The sequence below is a fragment of the Balaenoptera borealis genome (assembly GCF_965194805.1).
Source record: "Balaenoptera borealis genome assembly, chromosome: 20".
In the NCBI taxonomy this organism is placed as follows: Eukaryota; Metazoa; Chordata; class Mammalia; order Artiodactyla; family Balaenopteridae; genus Balaenoptera; species Balaenoptera borealis.
The window spans coordinates 14,206,254-14,218,763 of record NC_138879.1 but is presented as its reverse complement, the minus strand read 5'-3'; the positions used below and the strand labels follow the sequence as shown (position 1 = coordinate 14,218,763).

Genomic DNA, 12,510 nt, shown 5'->3' with positions numbered 1-12,510 from the left:
CATTTAAAATTAATTTATGTTAATTGGGTTATTCCTTTTCTACATTAAAATGAAACTTGAAGATTGAATACACTTATATAAAGTTAAAATAAACAAACCATTTTTTAAAAAGCCTAACCAGAAATAAAAATATCAATTTACTACCCTTAAAAAAAAAGGGTATGTATGTTTTTGTAAGGGTATGTATGTTTTCCCCAGGTCAATTTTCAAATTCCTAAAAGACCCACATTTTTGCCTCGATTTTTTTAAGGGGCAGGGGGAGAGGAACTGGAGACTGGTTGGGGGGTACGGCACTGGGGTAGGGTTGCAGAGACGTAAGTAGGACTTTCTACTAAATGTCAAACTGAAAATATGATGAGAAAGAGCCAAACTTTTACATCATCTATTTTAAGAAGTTAAAGATTAAATAATCAAATAAATCCTAGGTGAAATGGATATTCAATGGTATGAAGGGTATTTAGAATATGTTCTTACCTAGGCACTCTTGGATCATGCCATGTGCTCACACCAGTCTGAGTATGTAAGAAATACACCTGACCTTGTTGTGTTGTCCTCTGTTCTGTAAAATTAAGAAACACTAATAATAAAAACATATTCAGAATGTCCAAATCAAAAACAGCTATAAACACTAGGATGATATTATATTAATAGGTAAACTCTCCAAATTACCAATCTATTTTATTACAAAAGAACTGCTTTACAAATCACTTGTTCTGAACTCAGAACACATTTTCTCCTGGAAACAGTCTTATAAATGGTGGTGAGGGTCACAGCCCAGCTATTTAAAAGCCAACTACACTTATAATGTGGCTCAAATATTAAACATGTTGCAATGGAAAATAGAAAACAATACTGTCACAGTACCAATAATTAAACAAACATGAAAAAATTATCTTTTATTTGTCTTAAATGTGGAGCCTAAGGGAAACAGAAGGGCTCAGAGGAAGAGGCTAACCAACTCTGCGGAGATTCTCAGGGATTTGCAAAAACTTTCAAAGAGTTTGCAGGCTGGTAATGCTTTTTAAATTATGCCTAATTTTATATCAAAACTTATGTTTTTTCTTTCCTTGAGAGAGGTGTATTCTCAAGACTACATTTGGACTTAGAAGCAAAAAAGATGGAATATAGAAGAGACACCCTATAGTCTAAAAGAAGCAATGATGGAAAAATAATCAAGTTAGGAGGAGGAAGACTAAAGAGCACATATGCCTAATGGGGAAAAAAAAGCCGCAGGTAAAATTAAGTCAAAGCCCTTGGGAAGAGAGTGAGGAGGCCAGGGCAAAGAGAAGGAATCTGTGAAAGGGTTTCTTCAATGGTGGTTTTTAGTCTTTATTTATGTTTTCAAGCAACAGAACTACCTTTTTTTTTTTAAAACAAAATCTAATGAAAAATTCCAATATACGAAACAATAAAACTATTGCTAATATTTATTAGTATAAATTTGTTTATAAACCTGTAATAAAAATCAATTTAAACTTTTAAAATTATAAATGTAAAAATGTTTAAACCTGGTTCTAGATGACAGCTGCAATAATTTCAGCCTTGGTACCCACTTTACTCCTATGTTTTGGTTGTACAAAAAAAATTTTTTTTAATCCAAATCACACAAATATTGTAAAAGTGTAACTACCCCCACTCCAAACCACTTGCCTTATAATCTCAATTAAAAAGAATGCCAGGAGATACTTGATTCTAAGGTCTGGACATTAATAATAACAGCTAAATTTTAACTTCTCATGAAATTTCATTTATTTCTTGCAACAAATCTACATGGTTGGTAATAATATTTTCCCCACTTTATAATATAGAAGATAAAGCTGAGGCTCAAACAGGTTAAATAATGTGCCCAGCATCACACAACTAATATATAGCAAAGCCAGGATATGAACCCAGCTCTGTTTCCCAAGCCCATGCTCTAACCACTGTGCTTTAAGTTAACCTGTGTGGCCTAGCTCAATTAATGGAAAAATTGGGGTTTTTTTTTTAATTAAATAGTTAAAATACTTAAAAAATAAAGTAAGAATGATGCATTTGTGTAAGTTCAAAAAACATTCTGGAGTAAAAATAAAATACAAGTTAGATCAGGCAATTCCCAATGTTGGTCACTAGGTGTCATCATCAGCCCAGAACTGTTTATCTAGAGGCTGTGGAAAGGGCAAGGATGTTAAGTAACTTGGTTAAGCTTTTAGCAAGAGAGGAGAGAACAGCTGAGGTCATACTACAAGAGTTCACAAGTTGCAATTAATTTAGGAAGTTCTGTATTCAACTATGAGAAGATTCATGTCATCTTTCACATGGAATTCTAAAATTTAGGAAATATATAAGATTATAGTACTTTTACACAAACACAGAAGTGACTAAATCATTTACAATAACCCAATCACTCAGATAACACAAAATTATAGACAATACAAATACAATATATAAATACCATCAGAAATATGCTTTTTAAATTATTTCTAAATATGCACGTCTAGAAAATTACAAGTCTGACTTCAGATTGCCATTATCAAGAAAAACACCATCTCACTTTTTACAGTGCCTGTTTACAAAGCAGTCTCACATTGTTTCATATGCCTCTCACAATACCTTTGTGAAAAGGAGAGGTATCATTCATCTCATTTCATTGTAACTGGGCAAAAAGGTTAAGGTTAAATGACTAGTCCAAAGTCAAAGTGTTGTTAGTCTTCTACCACTTCAAAGACTTTTCAAAGTTGGGGAGTTTTACATTTACTTTGATTTTCATGCAGAATTCCTAAACCCAGATTAATAACTTCTTTAAAAGTTGATTTTCTGGCTTCTTAGCAAGCTGAAATCAGTAAAACACACTTTATTTTTCCTCTGCTAGTTGTCATACCATAGCCTTCTGGTAGGTCTGGAGGAGTATGTAAATGTGTCCTGCTCATGTAATTTCTATGTCGTTGTGACCTGACTCTCCTCTCTGCCAGTCTGGGATCTGAAGACTGTCCAGATGTTGCACCGTTTGTTCCACTAATTGGAGTGTTCTCATCAACAAAACAGCTAAGAGGTCTGCCAGGACTAGAATATTCAGATGCTGGTCTATCAAAAAGTAACAAGGAAAAAAAGTTACTCAACTCAGATACCAAAAGCAGAATTTTATAGACAATGTATGTACAGCAGTAACAATCACTTTTAAGAAAATGGAATGATTAATACAAATATAATGACTCAAGAACTCTCAATAAAAGCAAACCCAAAGCCTCAAAGCACCAAAGAAACCCAGGTGATAAGCAGATTATCAATTACATATTCAAATCACTTTATATTGATTTTAATTACATTTCATATGAAATCCGCATATATTTATAGATGTGAGTATGAGCTCACAAAGCCTTAGTTGGCTTAGCCACAGGCGACCTCAGACCTGCGTCCCCACCATTCTCCCACTCTGCCTCTGCCACACTGACATTCTTCCTCCTCCTTAAGCTTGCCATGGTCATTCTACCTTCAGTGCTGGAGAGCAGCCCTTCCTTCTACCTAGAGTGATTTTTTCTCCTATTTTCCCTAGGCCAGACTCCTTTTTGTCATTCAAATCTTAGCTTAAGCTTAAATGTTGCCTCTAAGAGGTCGTTCCTGACCTTCAGATCTAAAGTAGTCACCCAGGCATTTGACAGTACCTCACCTTACTTCCTCAGCATAGCAGTTACTTCTGGTATTTTTCTCATTTGCATCCTTGTTTTCGTCTGTCTTCCCCCACTAGAATATTTATTGAGAGAAGAAAGTCTGCCTAGTTTTTTCCCCACCATATATATTCCCTGCACCTAGAGTAGTGCTTAGCATATATTTAAGAGTAGTAGTTCAATAAATATTGAGTGAATAAAGGAAAGATAGTCTGTCTCTTCAAAGAGCTTCCAGTCTCTTGTAGGTCATCCAAACTAAGAGGATAATCAAGAGTTAATTTTTAAACTAACATTTACAACACAATTGACTTTACACATGTGGAAATTAAAGTCAATTTTATCAGTTAAATGAGAAGGAAATAAGACTTCACTAAAGCACTGACACAAGTACACATTTATTTACACTCAGATATGATAAAAATAGGTTCTTTGACTTCCATATAATCCTTGGCAGTTTAATACTAGAAATCAACTCTCAAATAAGCACTTTTTAAAATGGCAACATAAGATAAGCTTTCATCTGAGAATCACAGTATAATAGAGAAAACTTTGCGGTTCAATGAGTTAAGCAATTAATCCCCAATAAATAAAAGTATAGCTAATGAGAAGCATTTGATGTTCTATGTCTGGTGCCAGTCCTGCTCAGGGAAAAAAAAAAAAAGTAGAAGGAGCAAAACAAACACTGAGTAGAGGTGGCAAATAAACTTTTTTCTTATTCTGAAAAAAAAGGATATCCAGCCACTTATCCTATTCATTTTCAGTTACTTTAAGAGCTTTCCTTGAAGCTTTCAAAACTTATCTTGCGTGCCCATGTCTCTACACATTAAGCTCCAGGAAGGCCTTTCTGCCTTATTCATGGTTATAGCCCAAATGCTGAGCACAGTGCCTGGCATATAACAATTTGGTGAACTGAATGATAGCTGTTACCACTGCCCTGAACGCTTTTTATCACCTTCCCCTTACCTGGCTAAATCCTCATATTCTTCAGGGTTTAGTTCAGAGACTCTCCTCCTTCAGAGTTTTCCTTAGCAAGTTCTACCATCTTGCCCCCAACTCTAAGTCAGGTGCCCCTCCATATTGTCTCAGAGCATCTGGTTCTTATCTTGGTCAAAGACCTTACTGGACAGAATATAATCATCCCCCAACATTATTGAATAAATGGAGATCCTGTATATATATTTTGTTACAGCCGTTCAATAATGGACTCAAAAAAATTTTTAAGAGTCCTAGAAATAAGATGACTTCTCAATGTATTCATTTAACTCATCTAATAAATAGTTATTGAACACCATCACAGGCCATGGAGCTACAATAACAGGATGACCTGCTAAGCAATCTTTATTAAAAATAATAATGGCATTTGCTATAAGATCTACTGATCTAGAGCAGTTTAAACCAAGAAAGGAAATCTGGTAAAGCTGACAGATAAACAGATAGGGGACTTCAGGAGGGCAAACAGCATAGACCTTGGGAAGATACTTGTATGTTCTTACCGTGTTGGGCGTTCCCATTGCGTAGTTCTTGTTATGTGGTTTAGGTACTGGATTCTTCCAGAGGCAGTTCGCCTTTCTTCCCAGCTTAAATAAAAATATTGAGAGATAAAGCAGTAATAGGAAGCCGGACATGGAATGTTTTTGGAACAAGCCAGGAAGACATTTGCTGTTATGAATCAGGAATGACAAATTGAAAAAGCAATACACAGAATATAGGAATTGTTTCAACTTATTTTAGAACTGTACAATATGTCTTCTAGAATTCTGAAGCTTTTGAAATATTTATACTGAGGTGTGACTAATATTTTCCATCAGCCAAACTGAGAATTTTTCAATGATGTCAACAATGCTCAATTAAATTATACTAATTTCTCCAGAATTTAGTGGGGGGAAAAAAGGCCATACTAAAAATAAAAATTATACATAATTTTAAAAAATTAAATTTAATTAGAAAAGTATATAAAAGCTTCTTAAAGCATTTAGCCTATCCAAACTAATTTTTTTAATCTTCATATTTTTATTTTCTCTTACACATTTTCTACTAAAAGTTATGAATTTTTTTAAGTATAGTTGACATACAATATTATATTAGTTTCAGGTATACAACATAGTAGTTTGACATCTATACACTACAAAATGATCACCAAGATAAGTCTAGTAACCATCTGTCACCATACAAAGTTATTACAATATGGACTATATTCCCTATGCTGTACATCACAGCCCCGTGACTTACTTATTTTATGACTGAAAGTTTGTACCTCTTAATCCCCTTCACCTATTTCATCAATTTCCCCTCCTCTCCCTCCCCTCTGGCAAACCAATACAGAGTTTGTTCTTTGTATCTATGAGTCTGTTTGTTTTGTTTGTTTGTTTGCTTTGTTTTTTAGATTCCACATATAAGTGAAATCATATGGTATCTGTTTGACTTATTTCATTTAGCATTATACTCTCTAGATCCATCCATGTTGTTGCAAATGACAAGATCTCATTCTTTTTTTTATGGCTGACCAATATTCCAGTGTGTGTGTGTGTGTGTATGTGTGTGTGTGTAATACATCTTCTTTATCCATTCATCTATTAATGGACCCTTAGGCTGCTTCCATATCTTATCTATCTTCCATATCTTATCTATTGTAAATAATCCTGCAATGAACAAAGGGGTGCATATACCTCTTTGAATTCATGTTTTCATTTTCTTAGGATACATACCCAGAAGTGGGATAGCTGGATCATATGGTAATTCCGTTTTTAACTTTCTGAAGAACCTCCCTACCATTTTCCACAGTGGCTGTACTGATTATATTCCCACCTACACTGTACAAGCGCTCCTTTTTCTCCACAACCTCACCAACATGGGCTATTTCTCAAACTAATTTTTTAAAAAGCAATAATGCCACTTCTTCCTCAATATCTTATTAATTCATATAACAAAAAAGTTAGGCGAGTGACTATAGTTATGTTAATATTCCACCAAACCACTGGCAGCGGTTTGGAAGCCTTAAACAATGGAAAATAAAAAGATGCTAAACAGGTTTTTTCCCCTGTGATTACAATTATAGTACTATAATGTAGAACAAATTTAGAATAAGCCGTACAACTGCTGTAATCTCTCAATACTGACTAGTTATTTCATCCTAAACTTCCCCTTCAAAAGTACCATAATCCACCTCAAATCCATAAAAATTAACAGATATATCAAGAAGCTAAAATGATCTATAAACAGACTTAAATTATAGCAATTTTTAACAGCTTACACAAAATGAGCAAATACCATAGCTTGGATTTGAAATTTCATGTCAAAAATAACTTAAAACTCAACCAATTATACACTTAAAATGGATATAGTTTATTGTATGTAAACTATACCTCATTGAAGTTAATTAAAAATACTTTGAAAATTAAAAATAAAATCGGTAAGGTTTCAGAACTAGTATAAAACAAAGATAGAGAGCAATGATAAAAAGCATAAGCTTTGGAATCAAGGCTTAAATCTGTGTTCCAGTTCTGCCATTTCTATGTGGCCTTTGGCAAAATACTTAACCTCTCTGAGTCTCAGTTTCGTAAGTCTGTAAAACGCATGAGGGTAATAATAGTAGTAACAGTAGTAATAATAATAGCTAATTATTTATTAAGCATTTACTCTATGCAAGACATTGTGCTACGTGCTTTACATGAATGACTTCATTTAATCCTCACAAGTACTGATGGCGTACATACTATTATCATTATCCTCTTTGATAAATAAACATAAACCAAAGCTTACAAAAGTCAAATAAATTGATTAAACTCATAAAGCTAGTAAACAGAAGAGTAAGGATTGGAACCCAAATGGTCTAATTCCAGAATCACATTATGAGAATTAAATGATCTAATGTATATCATGTAATGATATATATGTAATGATAAATGATATAAAGTGCTTATAACACTATTTGACACTTGCAGGCTCAATAAATGTTACTATGTTATTGTAATTACTGTTACACAAATTCTGTATCCCATCCCTCTAAATAGAGCAATGCCTCAGATTCAGCACCTACATGCCTTGTTTTGAATAATTTAATCAATCAAAAAAGTTTTCCTTTTGAATATATAATATTTACAAGAGATTTAAATTTGTCAAGAAATTTGATTTGTCTCCTAGTCAAAACTCCTAAAAAACAAATGTAACATATCTAATTCATGGCTTATTTTACGAATTTGTTGTGATAAGATCCCTCACTAATTTTCTAAGTACAAGGAAAACCTAGATTTTGGAATTGATCAGCAAATTTCTAAACTTAAATATAAACACCAACTTATTTCTCATTATTTTAGGGATATTATCTAATGATTTTTGCTTACCCATCTGGTAAATCATTATCAAACAAACGACTGCAGTCCACAACTTGTCCTCCTGTGCCTATTCGGTCTCTGGACTGAAGACTTACTATTAAACAACAAAAACATTACTAAGAGTCACAGAACTAGAAAGAATTACTGCAATTTAAAATATTTCTCTTTGAAAGACACCTGGCTTAGCTCATTTTAAGACTTAAGAATGAACTCTTTAGTTTCTACTAAATTCTGCAATTTTTTTTTTTAATTTATTTTTTTTGGCTGTGTTGGGTCTTCGTTGCTGCACGCGGGCTTTCTCTAGTTGCAGCGAGCAGTGGCTACTCTTCATTGCAGTGACTGGGCTTCTCACTGCGGCGGCTTCTCCTGTTGCGCAGCACAGGCTCTAGGCGCGCGGGCTTCAGTAGTTGTAGCACGTGGGCTCAGTAGTTGTGGCTCGCGGGCTCTAGAGCACAGGCTCAGTAGCTGTGGCGCACGGGCACAGCTGCTCTACAGCATGTGCAATCTTCCCGGACCAGGGCTCGAACCCGTGTCCCCCGCACTGGCAGGCGGATTCTTAACCACTGCGCCACCAGGGAAGCCCCTGCAATTTCTTTGTCCATGAGATTTTTCTCTTTAAGGTTTTCTACACTTTGTCATGTTCATGGAGGCGAGTCTAACTCCTTTTTTCCCATCCTAATGGGGCAACGCAAGGCCACGAGTGCACTTAAAAAGAGGCGTAACACATGAAAGGTATATTTGTGTATTCCACATTTTTGAGTTTTTAACTTCCCTCTCAATCTAAGAATGACAGGAATTATGAATAACGCTGTAGTGTAGATATTTCCCTGCAATAACCAGAATAGGGCTTTTGTTATGATGCTACTTTGGCAACTCTCTATGAACCTAATTCACTGCCTTGTAAAATTAAGTCCTTCAAGTCCTTTCTGTAACTAAAACCTCTCTTGATAGGTTCATATAATGCAATCATGTTATTCTAAATTCTGCTCTATAATGCAATGGTAAGATTCCAATTGCCTGTTACTTCTTTAAGAAGCTTCAAAGGAGCCCACCTCAGTGCCCTACCATTCTAGGTATCTTGATCAAATCTCAATCTATCAATTCTTAAGATAAGTCTCAGGAAATTTTATATAAAGGGGCCAATTCAAGATAACCCCACTAGCCCACTAAATGCCTTATGAGTAAGGTAACAATTTTTCCCTTTCTCCAATTAGTGCTATACTACCATTCTATTTTTTTCAATTAGTAAAGATTAAAACTGCAAAGCATTAAACTGGTTTTTCTTACTCAAAAACCAGTTTGAGAATTACTTTCAGAAAACCTTAGTATCATCTATAAAGTCTATCTCAGTGTCCTACTGTATTTGTATGCTTTTAAAGAATTCCTTCCTAAAGGATCAATAGTTCTTCACATTAGGAGCCTATTTTTTACATTATTTGTATTTTTTTGCTTTTTTAAAAAATTAAGTTGTCCTAGATTCTGCATCCACTATTTGAATAATTTTACATGACTCATTTAATTCATGCCAATACAATGAAGCTACAGTTACTGTACTTTGATTTTAAAGGTATTTAGAGTTTAGGTCAGCTTAAATAAAGCCAAAATTCACATAACTTTCAATTCCACACTTACCTACTATCTGTCCTCTAACTGTATCATTGTCATTTGGCCCAAGTTTGCATAGATCCAGCCTCTGATCTATTTCAAATCAACAACAGCAAAAGGCAAAAAATAAGTTGGTATCAGAGATTCTCACATCTACAGAGTGATAGTAAATTTCTACAATCCACTGGAAATCAGACCAATCATTTAAAGAATTAATCAAGTTTTAATGATGAGACAAATGTTTAAAATTCTCTAACTGCGTACATAATATTAGTATAAATGTCTCGACAAAAGTTTTGACAAATTCAGATTTCAAAAACCATAAGACACTGGTGCCAACATGCAGTATTTTCTCTCCAAAGATTTCAGAACACTTCAGTCTAAGTTTTCGCTTGCCACTTAATAGTTTTGTTCTTAAGCAATTTATCCCCAAGTCTTGATTTTCTCGTGTATAATTGTAGTACTTACCTCCTATTAAGGATTAAATCAGATGGTTATGTAAAACTCTTAGCACAGTACCCGGCACATAAGTGTCCAATAAATGTTAGTTGTTGTCATTGTTATTTTTTATCTAACCATTTCACATAACTCCCCCACACACAAAGTAAGTATTAATAAGAAGCCAAGTATAAACTAACATAAGGGTTTGAGTTCTGGTACTAACTCATTTAGAAGCAGCTCACTTCTTCTCTCATGCCTCATCTATAAAACAGATATAACACTGGCCTGGCTAGTTACAGTAAGGAACAATGTCACCCACTGCATGTTGGTTTTACTTTGATTACAGCACTTATAACTGAATTCTCTTTATAGCTGTATGCCATCTGTCTACTTAAGTAAATCACGAATTGATAAAAGGAGGAGACCATATCTTAAGTTTTTATATTCTCCACTCCAACCTGATAGAATGGAACTACATCAGGTGCTTAATAAATTAAATATTGCTACACATCAAAAAGATCATATAAATTACTGCAATGAAACATTCACAAGCAGCAGAAAGAAAATCTGTGCCCCACCTGGCTTACTTTTCCCTTTGCAAAATAAATGGACACTAATAAGACAGCTATACAGTGGACTTGTGCAGAGCAATGCCGCTTCTGTTCAGTCCTTCTAACGTGTCCTGCTCCCTCTGCCAGCAGGCCTTTGCCCTTGCTTCTCAGAGGACAGGATTCATGCTGTTTTTCACCTTTCTATCACTGGGGTTTCAAACAGTACCTGACACTTTAAAGGTTCAATAAATGTTGGCTAAATTGAACCAGAAATAAGGTCATACATGTGACCTATAAGTCTTCAGTTTGCCTGCTGCATTGGGTTAGAATAACATGGTTCATTTTGTTTGTTTGTTTTTTGGGTTTTTTTGGCTGCACTGTACAGCATGTGGGATCTTAGTTCCCCGACCAGGGATTAAACCCATGCCCCCTGCATTGGAAGGCAGAGTCTTAACCACTAGACCACTGGGGAAGTCCCAAAAATGGTTCGTTTTTTATATGCTAGACCTTTTCCAATCCCAACATCTTCTACCTCCTGTTGGTCACCCTGTCAACCCAGAAATATAAGAAATTCTCAGGTGCCTTTAAATTGCCCTCAGAACTTTTAGCTCAATTTTCTCCTTTTTAATTTTTAACAGTAATATTTTTATAACTGGGTTGTGGTATCATACTACATTAAAAGGGATCATCTCTTAATATTATATATCTAACATTCAAAGCTAAATTCAAACTATTTTTATTTATTAATTTCCGTAGCTGGAGTCTATGTGAATTTTTGCTTAGAATAGGCATCTGGACTACAATCCCATGACAACAGCTAGCAATATTTTTTATATTATATAAAAAAGAATTCTGTAGAAAAAGAAAAAAATTTTCTGTTGAAAAAGATATTTCCATCTATGTCCCAATGGAAACACCCCCAAAAAGATGCTCTGTCATCTGGTTACATGAATTACACATACACTAACAAGTCAACTTGTCAATCCAATATAGAAATGCTTCTAATGTCTTGATCTTGGTCTAATCCTGTAAATGACCAGTTTGGTGAAAAATTAAGCTACAGTTAAGCAGTTAATACAGCTGTCTTACACTCAAAATAATGTCTTACCTTTATAACTTTTAATTTTTCAGAGCAGTTTTATATGTCATTTTTATTCACTAATAATTCCCCTTTAACTGTTATATTAAACACTCCAATGACCTAAATAAAACTCCCTTTATCTCACAAATCCACCTAAACCAGAGATGAGTGCTAAGAAATAAAAAAGACATTTAATACTTTGACACCTTTTTACTTTTTTTTTTTGGCCGTGTCACACTGCATGGCTTGTGGAATCTTAGTTCCCTGACCAGGAATTGAACCCGCACCCAAGGCAGTGAGACCACAGACTCCTAAACCACTGGACCGCCAGGGAATTCCCTCTTTTTATTCTTCTGGATATCAGTCATTTCTTAGCACTTATAAATTCACTGGATACTAAGTATCAGCTCTGATTCATTTCTAGGTTTCACATATTTAAAATGTTTCATTCTTTTTAAAAAGTCAACAAAGTAAATTTAGACCAGGAATTTTTATCAATGTTTCAAACACACACAGGAAATTAAGTTTTTGGACCCCTGCCTCCCCCATCAAAAAATACACATACGTATATATATTTAAATATGTATATTTAAATTTTTAAAAGCACTAGTATCTACTCACAACCAGTGTCTTTGAGGCGGTTGATGGCATTGGAAAGAAGACGAACACAACCAAGAAATCCAGCACCTTGTTTTTTATGGATCTTCTTGTGATTCCATACACTGATCGTAACTGAATCAGACTTTCCAATATACCTACATAAAACAAAATGACTGCATGAGTAACTTGGCAATCATGAGTAGCTAGTATAAAATTTTTCTTTTGTTTTTGTAATCTAAAGTCACAAATGTTTGAGTATG

At 34.5% G+C, this 12,510-nt stretch overlaps 1 protein-coding gene across 2 annotated transcripts in view; it reads right to left on the bottom strand.

The window, feature by feature from the left end:
• SMURF2 (SMAD specific E3 ubiquitin protein ligase 2) overlaps nt 1-12,510 on the bottom strand; it is a 117,809-nt gene that overhangs the window by 23,589 nt on the left and 81,710 nt on the right. For both annotated transcript variants that reach the window (XM_082373691.1, XM_082373692.1), the window contains exons 4-9: nt 12,272-12,405; nt 9,605-9,670; nt 7,982-8,066; nt 5,135-5,218; nt 2,858-3,060; nt 475-559 (exon numbers count right to left, since the gene is read on the bottom strand). In XM_082373691.1, the coding sequence (XP_082229817.1) occupies nt 475-559; nt 2,858-3,060; nt 5,135-5,218; nt 7,982-8,066; nt 9,605-9,670; nt 12,272-12,405 (657 nt within the window). The remainder of the gene's footprint in view (nt 1-474; nt 560-2,857; nt 3,061-5,134; nt 5,219-7,981; nt 8,067-9,604; nt 9,671-12,271; nt 12,406-12,510) is intronic.